The following is an 18,893-nucleotide window of genomic DNA, read 5'->3' as shown; positions in this document are numbered from 1 at the left end:
GGTTACGAGAAGAAGGGGTACTGGTGGTCGCGGAGCACAGGCTGCCTCTGCAGAGCCTGGTGTCTTCATCGCACACAACTGCTAAGTGCCTCCTGTCTCCAGAAGAGTCTGTTATGTTCATAGATGCCTTTGCCTTCTTTCCCCATGAAAAGCTATGGGAAATGTATAAGCTTTAAGAAAATCAGCTTATGTATCAGAACTTGAAAGGGGAGAAAGAAAATCTGTGGACTTGGAGGGGACCTGTTGGTAGTGTGGCCTCTCTCGGCCAGTTGTGTGCAAGGAGGGCAGGGGTGTGGGAAGCAGGCGTGGTGCTCACCCTGCTACTCAACAGCTCTCTGACCTCTGGCAAGTCACTGAGCCTTTGTTTCTCAGTTTTCTCATTTCTAATATGGGCCTGATTTAGTGGCTTACCATAGAAGGTTGCGATGAGCATTAAACATCATGTGGCTCACTCTGTGGCTGCCTGTCATGGTGGTGGTGCATTTATTGTAAATGCATTTTCTGATTTGGACTCCGGGCTTCACTAGTGAGATCATGGCCAGCTGGCCTTGCTTTAGAGGCTTCGTGACCCCCGTCCACATTCAGTTGGTCAGAAAGAACACTAATGCTATGGCTGTTCTTTTAATGGGATTTGCTAATGCCATCCCTCTACCCTCTATTCCTCACCAGTTGCTGGGTTAACAGAATAACAAATCAGCTTGCAAGATGGACTTAAGCAAAATAATAATAATATGCCATGCAGATGCTATGGCAGAGGCGTTTGGACATTTTGACAGAGTCTCTGTTATACTTGATGTCTTAAAAGTTTGAATGAAGATTAAAAAAAGATACAAAGGGAGTATATAATTCTGACATGTCATATTTACCCTCAACTGTGTAATTCTGAGTCTGCCAAGGTGTGTCTAGTACTGTGGGTTACGACAGGGTTTAAAAAGTCATCTGGTATGGCAGGAGGGGTCAGACAGAGCTGTGTGCAAACTCTGGTTCCACCATGCACCATGGATGGATTTTATGACCCGGGGAAAGTTAATTTCCTACCTGGATTTTCTCATCTGTAAAGTGAGCACAGTATAACTATTTGGTTGTCATGAAGGGCCAGGGAAGCTACTCACCTCCCCAGCCATCTGCAGCCTCAGACATCAGAACCAACTGTGCATTTGAACAAGCACCTTTGTGAAGGCAGGGAAACCTGAGAAAATAGTAAATCCCACATTTAAACATTGGTTTTCCTTTAAACAAACATTGAGCTCTGGGATACAATTAGGGGTCTCTCTTTCTGTCTCTTTGGTGCCCGCGTCCCCCCTAGTTGTCTTCTTTCTCAGCTTCACTTTCTGGCTCTTTTACATTATAAGCCCTTCCGGGGACTTGTACTTGAGCTTCACGTTTGCTGCTTTTTCTTGCAAGAGCTCTGAGGGCATCTGGGTGTTCATTTGCTTTTCTCTGCTCCCATTAAGCTGAAATGTCTGTGCCTCTCTCTCCAGCTCCAACCCCGCAAGCAAGCGCTTCACGGGGAGCAGCCGTGGCAGCACCACCGGCTCCCACATGTGGTCTCCCTGAGCAGATTTCCTGCTGTGGGGAGTCACCCACTTCTGGTCCTCAGGTGGGGCTCTCCCCGGTTGGATAAATTGGACGGCTCCTCCTCTTTCCTCTTCCCACAATGAAAGATTTCCACCCCTGTCCTCTTGGGAGGTTTCTTTTTTCCTATGTGAGAAATGCTTTCTGATCTCTTTCCAGTCCTATTCAGATAGACATTAACTGTCACCCTTTGCATCTAGGACACAAAAGATGATGGCTTCAACCCTTGGATCTTGGTTAAAATAGGATGAAGCTGCTACCTGGGAAGCAGTGGTGACCTGGCTGTGTCAGCTGAAGGCGCTGAATCTGTGCTTGACCCCAGGGTCATGAATATCCCGCTCCGTTTTCTCATAAATGAGAAGGAAAACTTGTTATTAAAACATCAGATCCCTGCTTCAAACATGGGTAATGAATCACCTTGCCCAAAGTTGCAGGGAGTTTCCATGCTCCTGGCCCCTCACCAGTGCTCCAGCGCAGCCTTGGCAGCCCTAGTTGAGCAGAGCCCTCCTCCTGACTCAGCCCAGCCAGTGCCCATCTGGGGTTGGTCTCCTCTGAGATGTGCCCTGGGCTTTCTGACCTAGTGGCACACAGATTTGCCAGCAAGTGTGCCCTCCCCACCCCCATCCCCAATGCTTGTCACATTTCTGAGTCTTGGCCGTGATAAAAGAAGAAGCGGACAGTTCTTCTCCCTTCTCTCTCCCCGCTTTTTCTGGCCTTCTTGTATTTTCACTTACAGTAATACTGGAGAGAGACACTCAAAGACCAGCCTGCCTTCTCCAGCCAGAGCACAGCTCGGCCTCTCCCGCTGACTCCAATGGTGGCCTCTCTCCAGCTTGGTGCTGCCTTTTCTCCTCTGGAGAAACCACAGAGTTGCCGGCTCAGCCAACTCCAGTGCACAGTCCTTCTCCGAGCTCCAAATGGCGTCTTGTTAAATGTCACCGTAAAATATTTCCCTGTGAAACAGAATTCACAAAGATTTTAGACAGAGACTCTGACTCTTGCTCTGCATCAGTTTGGCTTGAATCCGCAGACTGTTCTGGGACCATGTGCTGAGGTTGTCTCTAACAACAGGCGAGGTGAGCGGTGTTCAAGCATCAGGAAAAATAGGAGAGAGGTAGACGAAGTGAGCTTCATTACAGTTAAGCCAGATGAGAAGGTTATCAGCCACCCGGAAATGTTTGACCGTGGAAGGCTGGAGCAAAGGCGGACGTTAGTGCAGGCCTCTGAGTCGGCACGGATGAGCACACTGGCTTCACCAGAGGAGGCAATGAGGGCAGCAAGCTCAAAAACCTGAGCAGTTGCTGAAATTGAGCTACTTAGTTACTTCTTTAATTATTACTTATTGATCACCTATGTGCCTCGCACAGATCTAGGAGCTAGGGACAGATACAATTTGAAACAAAAGAGAGAAAACTCTGTTCTCATGGAACTAGTGTTTCTTATAGAGACAGGCACTAAGTGGAAGCAAATTTTATTTTACTTATTAGAAAACAATGGAGGAAAAGAGTAAGCCGGAAAGAGAGGGTGGGAGGGAAGTGGAACCGTGTGCAGTTTCCAACGGGGAAAACAGGGAGGGTTTGCTGGGGCGAGCTTGGGGCTGAGATGTACGGGGGCAGAGGGCAGGCTGTCAGAGATCTGGGGGGACGTGTCCCAGGAAGGGGAACCTCCCAGAGCAAAGGCCTTGAGCAAGCGGGGAACCTCTAGTATTTGGGGGGCACCGCTGGAGGAACCCCAGTGTGCACTGGGCCTGGGGCTTCTGTGCAGACAGCCTCGCCAGCCCCAGGGGTGGTCTTGAGGTCTTTGAGGTCTTTGCCCCTTCATTCCCTCATGAGGAAGCCCTGGTTGAGGGGTGCCACCCAGGGGCCCTCTGGGCTAGGACAGTGAGAGAGAGTGGACAAATCTCCTGCCTTGTCTTCTTGGGCAGGAGGTCCTCCGGAGGCCCTTTCCAGCCCTGGTCAGCCATGACTGTCAGGAAGAGAAGTAGGGAAACCTCAGCAACCTCTGGGCAGCACAATTTCATTGTCAGGTGGGATGGTCACATCAGACACAGTCAAGAGTGTGCTGCTTCCTAGGCACTTCTAACCCAGAAAGGACTGAGTTCAATGATCTTCAAAAGATCTTCTTCAATGATCTTCAAAAGATCTTCTTCAAATGATCTTCTATCCCGTCTGATTCCCAGGGAGCAGAGCCAAGGAGTTTCACAAACAGCATCTGCCCCTCTCAGTGTGGGGGACCCACTGCTCAGGAAGAGACCTCAACTGGACACCTGGCACGTCCCTGTGAGTGGTGCCACTTCTGTAAATCATGGACAGGTCACGTGCTCTGAGCCTGGCTTGTCATATGTAAAGCTCACCCCCAGAGATCCAGTCCATTCCAGGTTCAGTTCGAGGTATAGGGCTGGTTGGGACATCGAGGAGAGTTCTAAGGATCCAGAATTCACCCCATGGCCACCAAGTCAAGGCTTGGCCCAGACCTGTGTCCCATGTGGATTCCAGGCCCTAGCGCAGACCACACGTCCTGAATCCATCCCACCCTCCTGCTGCTTCTGGGACCCCCTCTGTCCCCTCATCCTCAGCCCTCACTGGCAGTGACTGAGCTAGCATTTGGAGCCCTTCTCTGCCTGTACTGTTGACAGCCTGTGTGGAGCTCCCCACTAGAGGCCACCAGGGCTTGTCTGAGCACAGCAGCTCTGTGTGGAGCTCTCCACTAGAGGCCACCAGGGCTTGTCTGAGCACAGCAGCTCTGTGTGGAGGTGCCCACTAGAGACCACCAGCGCCTGTCTGAGCACAGCAGCTCTGTGTGGAGCTGCCCACTAGAGGCCACCAGGGCCTGTCTGAGCACAGCAGCTCTGTGTGGAGCTGCCCACTAGAGACCACCAGCGCCTGTCTGAGCACAGCAGCTCTGTGTGGATCTGCCCATTAGAGGCCACCAGGGCCTGGCTGAGCACAGCAGCTCTGTGTGGAGCTGCCCACTAGAGACCACCAGCGCCTGTCTGAGCACAGCAGCTCTGTGTGGAGCTCCCCGCTGGGGTCCACGGGGGCCTGTCTGAGCACAGCAGCTCTGTGTGGAGCTGCCCACTAGAGGCCACCAGGGCCTGTCTGAGCACAGCAGCTCTATGTGGAGCTGCCCACTAGAGGCCACCAGGGCCTGTCTGAGCACAGCAGCTCTGTGTGGAGCTGCCCACTAGAGGCCACCAGCGCCTGGCTGAGCACAGCAGCTCTGTGTGGAGCTGCCCACTAGAGGCCACCAGGGCCTGTCTGAGCATAGCAGCTCTGTGTGGAGCTGCCCACTAGAGGCCACCAGGGCCTGTCTGAGCACAGCAGCTCTCTGTGGAGCTCCCCGCTGGGGTCCACCAGGGCCTGTCTGAGCACAGCAGCTCTGTGTGGAGCTGCCCACTAGAGGCCACCAGGGCCTGTCTGAGCACAGCAGCTCTGTGTGGAGCTGCCCACTAGAGGCCACCAGTGCCTGGCTGAGCACAGCAGCTCTGTGTGGAGCTGCCCACTAGAGACCACCAGGGCCTGGCTGGGCACAGCAGCTCTGTGTGGAGCTGCCCACTAGAAGCCACCAGCGCCTGGCTGAGCACAGCAGCTCTGCACATCTGCCACATCCAATGTGCAGGTCCCTCCTCCTCTCAGGGCCTCGGGGTTGGTGCCTGGGGACCAGGGCGATAGCACCTGCCTGAGAGGGGTTAGGAGGAGGGCACAGAGGAAGCCCCTCATCAGTGGTGTCTGGTGTTGTGGCTCTCTCTGTGAAGGCACACCTGGCCTTCGTCCCCACTGAGGCTCAAGGTCATTTCCCCTGGCAGTCCAGTGTTTCCAGGGCACTCGTGGCTGAGCCACGGGCTGAAGGGCAAGAATGATGGCAAGCCTCCCTGAGCCTCATTTTCTCCTTTACAAACTGGGAGTGATCCTGACTGTCTGAGCTACTCACAGAGGATGCTGTGGGGCCCTTGCGCTAGACCCTGGGACGAGGTCTCTGCGCTCCTGGGGCTTACACTTTAGTGCAGACCAGTAAGAGCAAGTAAATATATGAATAATTTCAAATAGATATTAAATGTGTACATATATACAGAGAGAGAGGGCGTGGGTGCACGTGTATGTATAGGATGCCAAAAATATGTACGCACACTTTAAGAAAGGAAAAAAACTATATTAAAATTGTAATACTCAATATATCCTGATGTAAAAGGTTGTAATTGCAGTCAAACGTGTCTTGAGTATTACAAATGTAATACAGTTTTCCCCATCTTAAATGTGTGTACATTTTGGGGGCACTCTCTGTGTATCTATGTACACTCTCTTTGTACAGAGAGACCCATATGTGTGTATGTGTGTGTGTGTGCACGCGTGCCTGTGTGTGTACAGTACTAAAGATGTGCCTACGCGTTTTTAGTCATAACTCCTTGAATACTCAAAATCTGTATTTTAACCCATGGATCACAAACAATAAACTGCAGCTCAGAGAGTCAGTGCAGTTGCCTGAGACCAGGTAACTGGACCCGAGCAGGCCTGTGTGCACCGGGCCATGTCCCTCCTGGCGTCTCACCACCTCTGTCCAAAGGCAGTCACTGTGGGAGCTGCGGCATACAGAGCCCAGTCTGATGTTCTCTCCACAGTGAGAACAGATTCCCTGGAACTCTCCAGAGCCAGCAGACGGCCTTGCGCACAGGCCAGCCAGGATCCAGGCATCCTTGAGACTTGGGCCACGCCAGCTGAGTAGCTGACATTTGTTATAGAATCTCTAAAGTTTGCCTTTATGCAGCTGGCTGTGAAGATGGTATTTTAATATCTCTGACAGCATCGTAGAAAGAAGAGATAAGTAAAACGGAGGCTGGATTTAGCTTTCTTCCTGCGGGGCCCTTCCAGTGCTGGGCTTTGACCTTGAAGCTCCTTGAAGGGAGGTCTGGTACCTTCTGTGGCAGGACATGTTCCCATGGTGGGCTGCTCAGGACAGCCTGGTGGTCTTTCCCCTGTGTCCTGCTCTTCTGTAGCCATAGGAGAAATGCACTTGGGGAACAGTGCTGAAGGGAGAGAGGGTGGCTTTTTAGAAACTGGCCACCCATTATCAGAGCCAGAGAGACTCTGTCTGTGTGGCCTTCCTAAGGTCTCTGCCTCTGTACCCCGCGGGCCTCTTCCAGGGTATCCACCACTTCTCAGGAGGACTCTTTACAAGGTCTAAAGCTGCAGCTATTAGACACAGCCGGGTTCACAGTTTGTTTTCAATTTATAGAGAGCATTAAGGAAATAGGAAGACGCTGTTGCAGGGCGTCATGCCCTCAGTGCTCTTACATCTGGGGACGATCATTCCTTGTTGTTGGAGGGGCTGGGCTGTGCACTGCAGAATGCTCCGCAGTGTCTCTGGCCTCCACCCACCAGGTGCCAGTGGCACCTGCATCCCACGTTCTGATAACCAAAAATGTCTCCAGACATTGCCAAATGACCCCTAAGGGGCAAAACCACGTTGGCTGAGAACTTGTGTCCTGCTATTAGATGGACAGTTGTGGGTATTGAAGGTTAAATATGGTCCCCCAAAATGTCCACCTCTTAAGCCCTGAACTTATATGCCCTATTATAGGCAAAAGGGACTTTGCAGATGTGATTAAGAATTAGGAGATAGGGAGATTATTCTGGATCATCCAGTTACACTTGATATAATTACAGGGATCCTTACAAGAAGGGGGCAGAGTTCAGAGGGACAGAAGGCAAAGTGACAGGGGAAGCCAGAAGAGAGACTGGAAGATGCTGCACTGATGGTGTTGAAGCTGGATGAAGGGGCTGTGAGCCAAGGAATGCAGATGGCGCCGGAAGCCAGGAAAGTTAGGAAGCAGATTCTGCCCTGGCGTCTCCAATGGGAGCACAGCCCTGCTGACAGCTTGATTTCAGACCAGTAAAACTCTTTTCAGATTTGACCTTCAAGAGTGTATGATGAATCTGTATTGTTTTGAGAGAGGGAATGAGAGACATTGGGCCAAACTCCTCGTTTTCCTAGGAACCTACTCTTGATAACTAAACTCTTGAGTTAACTGCACTAATGCACTCAGGGGACAGAGCCGTCGTGGCCTCATCATCTCTTAATGCTGTCACCATGGTGTTCCCATGGTGAACTGTGGTGAGGCCACATGGAAATCAGAGCAGGAGGTTGCAGTTTTAAGTCTGGTACAAGGTGATGGCTGGGTGGAGAAGCTGATCTTTGCATGAAGGTGTCAGTGAGAAGGTGACATTTGTGTAAAGACATGTGGCTACTGGGAAGAGCATTTCAGGCAGAGGGAATAGTAGGTGCAAAGGCCCTGAGATGGGGGATGTCTGAGGGGCAGCGTGAGGGAACCTTGGAGAGGGTAAAGGGGAAGTGATGGTGGCCTTGATACCACAAGAGCTTATATTTGAACCCATCAGAGGCAGGGACATCTGGGAGGTGGAGTCAGACAGGTTACACAGGGAACTACAGATCACCCCTAAGTCACATAGGGCCTGCAGGCCCTGCTAAGGACCAGGGCTTTTGCCTGGGGTGACATGGCATCAGCGAGGCTGTGTTGCAGTTCAGAACACCTGCATGATCTCAGCAGCCTCACACTATTTTGATTTACTTCATGCTTGTTACTGCCCATCTCAGGTCCCTGTGGAGGAGCCTCTTCTTGGAGCATGGGCAGTGTGCCCTTCTGCCTGGCAGGACCACTTGTCCCTGTGCTCACGGGTCCACTGGCCACAGCCCTGAGTTCAGCAGGGTGGGCGTGTATGTCTTCCCTGCAAGAGGCATTGAAAATTAGTGACTGTTGACAGTCTACCAGGCATGGGAAACCACTTAGAGGGACATACTGTAGCTTAGCCACTGGGTGTGCTGGCTCATATCTGTAGTCCCAGCTGCTCAGGAGGCTGAGGTGGGAAGATTTCTTGAGGCCAAGAATTTGAGACCAGCATGAGAACCTATGTCTACAAAAATTTTTAAAAATTAATCAGGCCTAATGGTGTGCACCTATAGCCCCAGCTACCCAGGAGGCTGAGGTGGGAGGACTGCTTGAGCCCAGGAATTTGAGGTTGCAGTGAGCTATGAGCGTGCAGCATGATACCCCATCTCTTAAAAAATAATAACTAAAAAAAATGGATTCGGGGCAACAGAGAGGTATTTCATAGAAACCATGATAAGACTTGCTACTCTGTAGCAAAAATTATCCCTGTAGTGTCCAGGTTTGAATTCCATCCCCTTGGACCATCTCCCTTATGTTAAAGAGCTTTTTCTTCAGCCAGGTATGGTATAATTTCTCAGATTTGGGGTATCCTGAGATATCCCAATCCTCCTTCCTTACGTTTACACCTTGAGTTTTTTTTTAATTCGTCAGCTACATATACATGTGAGTCCTGAGGGTTCTGGCCATCGATGTGGACGGCATCTCTTCTACTTAACCCTTTCTAAGGTCAGTCTGGAAATGTCAGGGGTTCATTTAGGAGGCTGTATGTGGCAATCTGTGTGGGGATCACACCCTCTCCAAATATAGCAGTGCAAGGATGATGAGCAGGTCAGCGCTTATGGAGACTGCATTCACGCCAATCTGTAAGACCTGAGATTATTTGCTGTGAAGGTATTTCCAGTGAAATTTTACAAAGGAAACTGCTGCCTTTGTTGCCTTCTTGTCAGCACTGACTGATAGCCAAGGTGGAGGAAGCAGTGGGGACAGGCCTGGGCACGGGCAGTCCACTCTTCAAGAGGACAGTGGCTCCACTCTGAAGATGTCAACCGGTTTGCCTAGAAGTGTGGCATTGGAGTGTGGAGTAGGCCCTTTTGATTTGAATAGATACGTACCAAACTCTTAAAGGATGGGTGGTCCTAATCAGAGATGGGCTGGTAAATGTGTAACAAACAGCTTTTCGCAGGACTGGTGTAAGCTCCGGTTGGTAGCACTCACCAATTTCTGTGGTGTAAATACTCCTGCTGTGTCAATTTCAAGCCTGCAACATGACATCAGCCAGCCCACAGAGTTCCTGAAAACACAACAATTGGCTAGCTCCAGCACACACTGACCTTGGCTCTGGGAGATGAAAGCTTCCCAGGTTTCAGTCTTAGCTCTCTTGCATACTAACGGTGTGACCTTGGGCAAGTGACTTCACATCTTGGAGCCTGGCTCACAGAAGGCATCATGACTCATGTTTTCTTCCTCTTGCTGCTACTTAGGACAGCACCTTTGTGATCTCACTCCCTCACTATGTCTCGTGGGTGGAAGCGAGGACAGGAGACAGTTGGTTATGCTCAGAGAGACAGTGGACGCAGCTGCCTTTGCTTTTTCTGGGAACATCTCCAAGAAGAGACTGGACTTTTAAAAAAATGTAGGAAGATAAGGGGAAGTTTAACAGATGGAAAGAAGAATTGCCATCTAAAAGGAGCTCAATGTGGAGAAAATACAAAATAGGAGTTTGAAGAGCAGATGGTGGAGTTCCCCCAAATGTTAGCTTCCCTAAGAGTGCAAAAGGAGGCGAGGGTTGAAGGAGGCAGATGTTGTCCTTGGCACACAGGGAGACAAATCGCCAGCTAAGCAAGTGTCTTGTTTTTGTGCATCCATGGGGGCCCAGTCCACTGGGGTCAATGCCATCAAAATTAGGTGAGTATATGGCTGTTACCATGCCCAAGTCTCTGAACTAAAGGTTCAGTTTCCTCGTCTTTAAAATGGGGTGGGAAGGGGCAGGAAAAGGCTTCCATACAGAGCTCGGGAGATGGCAGCCAGTGAGCAGAAAGAGATCGGGGAGAGCGAAGAAGGGGTGTGAAGAACAGAGCAGATCCCAATCCCAGATGTTGCACAGGCCCAGTCCTCAGAATTCTGCCCTTGGGGGTAGTCTGGGGACCTAAGCGAGAGCTCTCTGCTGGAGTTGGTGTGGGAGTCACAGGTAGGGATGGTAGTGGTGAGGGAGCCAGTGGCCCACCCTCAAGGGGGTTGGAGGAGGAGAGACATAGAGGTAGAAGCTAGGGCTGGGCCCTGCTCCTGTCCTGCTCTGCCCTCGGCCGCCCTTCAGATCCCTCTGTGTTCAGTAGTGGTACTGGGCTGGCACTCTCTGGCAGAAGGTGGAGGAAGCGGGGACAGGCCTGGGCATGTACAGTCCACTCTGCAAGTCACATCCCTGCAGAGATCCCAGCCACTGTCGCTCAGAGCCAACTCAGAGCATTCCTTCCGCCCACGTGCTGCATTCTGCCCGGGAAGGGGTTCTGGCCCCTCTGCTTCCCTTTCTGGAGATGTGGCAGGGCCTGGATGCAGCTCTGCCGGGATCTCCCTGTGCAGGCTCTGCCTCCCAGCCTGGCCCTGAGGCCTGGCCTCCCCCTGCGTGATACCTCCTAACGCCCCTTCCTCACCCCTCATCTGCTCCCTCTGGATTTGAGAGTCCCATCCTTGGTGGGGCACCCACATGCACAGTTTTTGCTCTGTTCTCCAACTGACAATAGTTCTATAGCAGTGACCCTTGGATACCAAAGCCACCAAATTGGACCTTCCCTGGTGACTGCCCCTCTGACTCTGCTCCATGGGTCATAAGGTGTGTCTAAGCTGTTTCTGGAACCTGAGACCTCAGGGCCAGCAATCAGAGCCCGAAGGCCCTCTTTCCTGGCCTTTCTCAGCTCCCTGACCCCCCAAAGAAGGCTCTGGCCTAGTGACTTCCCAAGCCAGCTGCACCAGCCTAAGGTCAGCTCTGTGGCCAAGCTGCAAACCTGCCCTGGACCTGTACCAGGGTGCAGTAAGCCGTGAAGGTCACTGCCTGGAACTTGGCACAGAGAACGTGAAGTGTTCAGAAATTTCCAGCCTGGTCTCTGGAACTCAGAATGTGATGGAGCTGGAAGTGGAAGGGTATGGAGGATACTCCCAGGCCCATTCAGGAGTTTTCCCAGGGGCCTGCACAGCTTCTGTGGGCTTGGATCTTGTCTGGGAGAATGACTGACTTGTGGGCTGGCTGTAGGCAAGACAGAAATTTTCCCAGTGAGCCACTGGGAGAGGGAAGACCCACCGCGAGCCTTTGAGGACCCCCTCTTGACAGCAGGTGTGCTCCATGCTGTCCACATCGCACTCCTTTGCTCAGGCTCCTGCAACAAAGTGCCACAGACTAGGGGGCTTAAACAGTCTGGAGATGAGGCGTCTAAGAGACACCTTGATTAATCCTGAGGCCTCTCTTCTTTTCTTGTGGATGGCCATCTTCTCCCTGTGTCCCTGCATGGCTGTCCCTCTCTCTGTATCCATGTCCACATTTCTTCTTCTTTTAAGGACACTGGTCAGATGGGATTAGGGTCCACCCATGTGACCTGTTTTGCCTTGACCACCCAAATATGGTCACATTCTGAGGACCTGGGACTTCAACATATGAATTTTGGTGGACAAAATTCAGCCCATAACAAGAACTTCCAGGGGTCCTTCTAAATAAGATGATGCAGGTAACTGCTTAGTGAATCACGCTGTGTTCTCAGGAATAGCCAGTGCATTGACAGGGAGGGGTCAGAGGCAAGAGTGTCCCTGCTGTCCAGTGCCTAAGTTGAGTCCCCAAAACTTGGGGACTGCCACACAACACCCTTCTCTGGTGACCCTCTGAGGAAGAATTGCACTCACTGTGTAGTCCTGTGAGTTTGTGAGGCCACAGGCTTTGTCCAGGGAAATGATGGGGAAGTAGCCAAGCACGGACACTTAGTTGATTGACCAACAATAACTGTGGCTGATGCCAGAGATGTGTCTAGACGAGTTCCTTAGGGGTGGGTTGAAAACAAGTCCATCTGATGCCTCTGTCGTTGGTTCCCAAGTCCCTACAGGGCAAGGGTCATTCTCTGTTGAGCATCTAGTGAGAAATTCAGCTCCCCAATGGGGTCCTAACGTGGCTTTTCTGGTCTCTTCTCGAGGTGGAGAGACCACCCTTATTACAGGACCATCCCTGTCCCTGCAGCTGGCAGAGAGATGGGAGCAGGTGCAATGTGGGTGCAAGGCCCAACTCACGGCCCCAGGCCCTGTCCAGCCAAAGGTCCTCTTCCTGGTGCACAGGGCATATGGTAGGAGTTCTCCCTCTCCCCTTCTCCCTGTGCTTAGAGCACTTCCACAATGGCAAGGATATGTCTTGGCATGTAAGTCCCTGAAGGCCAGTGGCTGGGCACTAGGATAAGTACCCACTGTTGGAGAAGGCCAATGACCTTCCTTACAAATGACCTTGGGGAAGGTGCTTCCTGGGAGGCCTCTGGAAGTATGCGCTGACAGAGGGACAGACCGAGGAAGGATGAGGAGTGGGGGCAGCACAGTGTGGCAGGAAGCACACGCTGTCCTAGATCAGGTGGTTGATGGTGCTCAAGTGGTTCTCAGGGTGACTCTGGGCAAGCCACCTGCTGCTACACCTCTGAGTCCTGGGGGAGAGCAGGTTGAAGCAGATGGTCTGGGAAGCTCTCCCATGGCCGTTTATAACTCACTGAAGCCAAGAAGAGATGATCCAGAAGATGGAAGAAGCAGCCAGGCCATCAGCTTGTCAGCAGACGCCCTGGCGGAGCGCTCATCATAGTCTTCCATGGGACCGTTTCCAAGCCCTCCCGTTAGTCTAGAAATGTCTTCCAACACTGGGGAGCATTTGTGCTGTGCCCTAGAGAGAAATTCCAGGAGCCCCAACCGAGGGCCTCAGCAGTGCCCAGTCGGCTGTGATGAAAGAGGTTTGAGCCACACGGCCCAGAGTGTGAGGTGGGAGCAGGACCCCAGTCTTCCAAACCCAGTGACAGATCTAGAAGTGGCATAGGCAACCTGGAAGGTGGAAAAATGAAGAAGAATCGTATTTGAACTTGCAACTTCTGATTGATGAACGTCTGAATTCCTGTTAACTGATATGTGGTGTGGGCGGGGCTCAGGTCACAACACAGAGAATGAGGAAGTTAGGACAGTGAAGGCTGAGGGTGGTCTCACTAATGCCCCCCGTGTTGGGCCAAACACATGCTTAGAATTCAACCAGGTAGGCCACACTTCCGCCAGAGCTGAGCTGCTCTTTCTCGCTTTGTGAGAAGATAGTAGAGAGTATCTTCTGAGTGGAAGACAGTAGGGAAAGAGAGCTTGCTTTGTTAGAAGCAACCCCAAACTGAGGCTTCTTCCCCTCAGCTTCCACAAAGCTCCCCCTCTGATGACTAGGAATGGTGGTGCCCACTGGCTGCCTCACAATCAACATTAAGAAATGAGGTCAGCTGGAGAGTGGTGATGTCACAAGGATGTTAAAAGAAATTTTTGGGCGGTGTGCCACTGTTGGGAATAAACTTGCAAGATATGATCACATATTTCCTGCTTTCCAGAAACCTGCAACCTAAATCATGTTACTCCCAAGAGGACCCATTCCTCTCCCTGCTCCAATGCAGCAGACAACATGAAGATAGCTGGGCTCTCAAAGCTCAGCCGACTAACATGCATGACTTCTGCCAAGGCGGGTGAGATGCAGTGTGTGTACCATGAGCATGGCAGGACACATCAGTGTCAAGTTCAGAACTTTCCAGAGAAGCGAGAGGAAAACTGCCATCAGTAGCTCATTAGACATTTTCAGCATTGGTTTCCATGGAGAAATTAGGATCGTGTTGCCCCTGTTTGTTTTTTTTGTTTTAAATCTTGGTTGTTATTGCAAAAGTGACACATGTTCATTGTAACAATTAACCATCTGGGTGTTTTCTATGTCCGTGCTGACCGTTTGTTATTGTACATATTGTTCTGCAAGCTGGGACTCTGAATGTCCACCTGAGATGACTGGGGTGCTTTGTGTGGCAGGTGAGGCAGAGAAAATGATGGGAGGTTATCGCGTGGCAGAGAATTTTGCACCTTCACTGGGGTTTGGACAAGTGTGGGGAGGTAAACGGGGCCCAAGAGCATAGAGGTCGGGGCAGTGGGTATTTAGTCTCTTGATGAATGAGAGTTCTGGATCTGATTTTGGAGCTTAAGAGAGAAAACAACTGGATAACTTTGATTTCAGCCTGGAAGAATGTCCTAGGGGAATTGAACTCTGTGGGAAGGCAGGGCAGTTGGTGAGAAGAGTGTTGCCAGAGGGATGGCGTTCAGACCTCTAGTTGCATTTCATTGCATTCAGTTCTGAAATTTTAGGGGAAAGGACCAACAGAAGAGGCTCTACATAGATAGGTTGGAGGAACTTCAGCTTGTGAGGAGTCAAGGGCAGATTCTGGGGGAACTTTGGTTGGGAGGAGATTGTACAATGGCCAATGACTGGTCATTCATGGGCAGATTTGGAGAGACTGCTCTAACTGTTGATTATGTTTTACTTGGTTTACTTACAAATATCAAATAGAGTTAGAAATAAAATTACTTTTTAGTGATTCATGGTCATTTGGAAATGGACACTTTCAAACTCTGAAAATTTGCCTGCGGGAGGGAGGTAACCTCACCCCCCCACACACACACAGAGTCAAGTGCAGAGGCCCTGGAGGCCTCACCAAACCAGCCAGCAGAGAGGTTCCCTCAGAGCATGAGCCACTGCTGTTGAACTTGGAGGAAAGCCAGAGAAGGACAGGGCCTCTCAAGTCCAGGCCAAAGAGAATTTTGAGCAGAGGTTGGAGAAAGGAACAGATACTATAGAGAGGCCAAGTGAGACCAGAATCAATAAGAAAGGCAGCCAGCAAAAGGGGTGGAGTATCTCTGCATCCTTGGTATTGAGGGTCTCAGGTGGTAGATGTGGGAGAAGCTAAATGGAAGAAGGTTCAGAAATGGGCTCCTTAGGGACCCTGAGTGAGATGAGGAAGAGGCAAAGGAGTGAGTCCAGCATTTCTCAGAACAACAGCATGGAACTCGGGGCAGTGAGTAAGCCCCATGGAATGGAATGGGGCTGTTGGTCTTCATGATTGGCAGTCCCTTCTAGGGCTCCTCTGAGAGCAAGGCTGCTGGTGACAAGGACATCTGTTTGCCATAGGATCATGTGAGCCTATGATTCCTTAAGATTCCTCATGCTAGCCCGGTGCGGCACCACAGCCTCAGCCTGACTCTTGAGCTCTGGAAGTTCCAAATGAGGCTGCGGAATCAGAATTGGATCTCTAAACTTCGGGAAAAGCTGTGCTCTCAGAGTCCGGTTCCTGACTTTGTATGTCTTTCTCCCTGCTCTTGTAGATCACATGTGCGGTGGGCGTCTCCTCAGCCCGTAGCCCAGCTGCCCCCACGGTCCAGGCCCACGGTGTTGACTGTGTGGGTTTGTGTCTCTCACAGGTGTCTCCTCTGTGACCTCCCTCATGTCCCTGGCTTGGGTGCTAGCCTCCTATCACAAGCTGCTGCGGGACTCCCGGGACGACAAGAAGAGCATGAGCTACAGAGGGGCCCTCCTGCACCTCTTCTGGCGCCTCTTCACCATCTCATCCCGAGTGATCTCTTTTGCCCTCTTTGCTTCCATCTTCCAGCTCTACTTTGGGATCTTCGTGGTGGTCCACTGGTGCGCCATGGCCTTCTGGATCATCCATGGCGGGACCGACTTCTGCATGTCCAAGTGGGAAGAGATCCTCTTCAACATGGTGGTAGGGATTGTGTACATCTTCTGCTGGTTTAACGTCAAGGAAGGGCGGACTCGATATCGAATGTTTGCGTATTACACGATAGTCTTGACTGAGAATGCTGCCTTGACGTTCCTTTGGTATTTTTACAGAAATCCGGAGACCACTGACTCCTATGCGGTGCCAGCACTGTGTTGTGTCTTTATTAGCTTTGTGGCTGGGATCGCAGTGATGCTCTTATACTATGGTGTGCTGCATCCCATGGGGCCACGAGCTAAGATCTTTGCCAGCTCCTGTTGTGCCGAGCTGCTCTGGGGCATCCCTTTGCCCCCCGATGTTGAGCCCATGGCGCCTCAGACCCCTGGGTACCGGGGGACCCAGGTTACGCCCACCAGAGCTGTAACGGAACAACAGGAGGATCTCATGGCTGACACTTGCTTGCCCGTTTTCCAAGTGAGACCCATGGGGCCCCCTACCCCAACAGGGCGTCCTTACCCAGAAGGGCCCCTCATTAAGATTGACATGCCAAGAAAGAGATACCCAGCTTGGGATGCTCATTTTGTAGACAGGAGGCTGAGAAGGACTATTAACATCCTACAGTATGTGACCCCGACCGCAGTAGGCATTCGATATCGAGATGGACCGCTCCTCTATGAGTTGCTACAGTATGAGTCTTCACTCTAGGAGCATCTTGACCCAAGTTGAGAAGGGGACCTTAAGTTTGGTTTGCGGTAAACACCGCTTGCAAGAAATATAACCCTCCCTTCCTCTAACACACAGAACCACCACCGCCACCAACACGCCACCACCACCAACACGCCACCACTACAAAAAAAAAAAATTAGTAAGTCACAACCCCTTCAGATAAGCTTTCTTTCCAGTCGCTGTATGTGTACAAAGATATTCTCTATGTTTTGTAAGTAAAAACAAAAAGAAAACTTTTTTCTTTTGTTTTTTACACATAAACAGTATTGAAAAAAATCCCACACTATGGTTCATAGGGTGGAGAGGGAGGCGTTGTCTCCACTCCAAAAGAAAAAAAGTTTTATATCTTACACCAAGTATAGATCATTTACAGGATTGGTGCTGATTGAAAGAACAAAACAAAACAAAACAAAACACAAACAAACAAACAAAAAACCTTCAACTGCCTTATGCCCTTAGGTGCTGAGTTTCATTAAGTACTGTCATGTTTTCTCGTGCAAAACTCTCTGGTGATTTTTTTTTTCACCAGGAGAGGGGAAATTAAAGAATCAAATGAAACAAATCTAGAAATAAAACAAAAACCAACCAACAAATCCAACACAAAGCAGTTATTCTTCCGATCTGATTATTTGTATTGAAGAAAACAAATTTACCAAAAGCAAAGGCATAGAAACCCTTCCCTCTTTTCAGACCCCCTCCCTCCTCTTCTGCCCCTTTTCACAGAGCCTTCTAGGAGCTCAAGGGCTATTTGAAACTCAAATGGCTGTAAAAGCTACTTGAAGGTGACAATGTGCCATTTTAGCATTCACCTAGCAAGAATCCTGTTTAATTCCCTGTGAAAAGCAAAACAGAACAAAACAAAAAGCCACTCCAATAATTTGATAAGGACAGGACATTCTAAAGCAAATCAAAGGAGATCTCCATATATGTAATCAAAGAGAATCAGTAATAATAAAACTCAGCATAGTAGCAAAAAGAACAAAATCAATTTAAAGGCACAACACTTAAATCGGTGACTGGCAAAAATGATTTGCTCCATCATTTTAAGGCTGTGGATGGTATACATCTATCACACGTGATATTGTATAAGGCCTCTTCTGTCCATTTGGTGGAAAGCCTTAAATTGATCTGGAAAGAAGTCTTCATTTTTCATTTGTGCTTTTTTAAAAAAAAAATAACACAAAGAGGAAAACTAGAAAAAAAAATATATATATATAGACACACACATATATAAAAAAAGTCAAATTGTAATAACTGACCCATTTCAAAGACTGTTTGGTGCTTCTGTCTTTCACCATTGTGGTTGGCTGAAAATCAGCTCACTTGGTGCATCTGGGTTGAATGGGAAATTTTGTATGTGTAGTGTGTGTGTGTGTGTGTGTGTGCCCATAGCACATGTGTGTATGTGTGTGTTCCTGCTGCACGGTCTTGCCAGAAATACATAAAACCAATATAAGGACTCTGGTTCCGGCTTGATTGAGTGGAGATTGGAGGGCCGGGGAGGGCCAGGGTGGGAAGGGGCCGGCCCACAAGCCCATCTGTGTAGCAAGACTCACACCAGCAGCAGATTCCGGTCTCAGAGGCCGTGTGGTTTCGGTGAGAATTTGATTCAACCATTTATTTTCTCATTGTACCAAGTTGAATTTCTGGAGGTGTTGCAAGTATGTTTAACCATTTCAAAAAAATTTGTCTAAAAGCATTGCTCCTTTAAGGAATATTTCTGTTCTAGGGCATTGATCGTTTCAATCCCATTGTATCCCAACTTGGGCACACACACACCCCCTCCCAAAAAAAAGGAAAAGAAAAAAAATCACAAAAAGATATATATATATATATAAAATATATATATACACACACAATATTTTTAAGTAAATACTGTTAGTCTTTGTTGTGTGTAGTTGCGATTTTTTAAAAAAATTCCAAATATAACTATTTAGGGTGCAAGACCTCACATCAAACTATTCTTAAGAGAAGTTCAAAAACTGAAGAATTATTTTTTATGTTTGTGGGGTTTCTTTTTTAAAAAATTATTATACAGAGGCTTCTCCTCCCTGCCCCCTCCTCCCCCTCCTTTTTTTAAACGCGTTTCAAATTTCATTGGGTATTTTTTGGATCCCTTTGACTTCTGTGTCCTTCCTAAGCTTTGCAGTGCTGTCCTCTTCCCGTCC

At 49.8% G+C, this 18,893-nt stretch overlaps 1 protein-coding gene across 1 annotated transcript in view; it reads left to right on the top strand.

Annotated features, from left to right (window-relative positions):
* XKR6 (XK related 6) overlaps window positions 1-18,497 on the top strand; it is a 205,414-nt gene extending 186,917 nt beyond the window's left edge. Inside the window, exon 3 of the mRNA XM_053578447.1 lies at window positions 15,743-18,497. Coding sequence (XP_053434422.1) covers window positions 15,743-16,704 — 962 coding nt within the window. The 3' untranslated portion in view covers window positions 16,705-18,497. The remainder of the gene's footprint in view (window positions 1-15,742) is intronic.
* The last annotated feature ends 396 nt before the right edge of the window (window positions 18,498-18,893 follow it).

Source organism: Nycticebus coucang, chromosome 24 (assembly GCF_027406575.1).
Source record: "Nycticebus coucang isolate mNycCou1 chromosome 24, mNycCou1.pri, whole genome shotgun sequence".
Classification (NCBI taxonomy): domain Eukaryota; kingdom Metazoa; phylum Chordata; class Mammalia; order Primates; family Lorisidae; genus Nycticebus; species Nycticebus coucang.
This window is presented reverse-complemented; position numbering and strand designations above follow the sequence as displayed.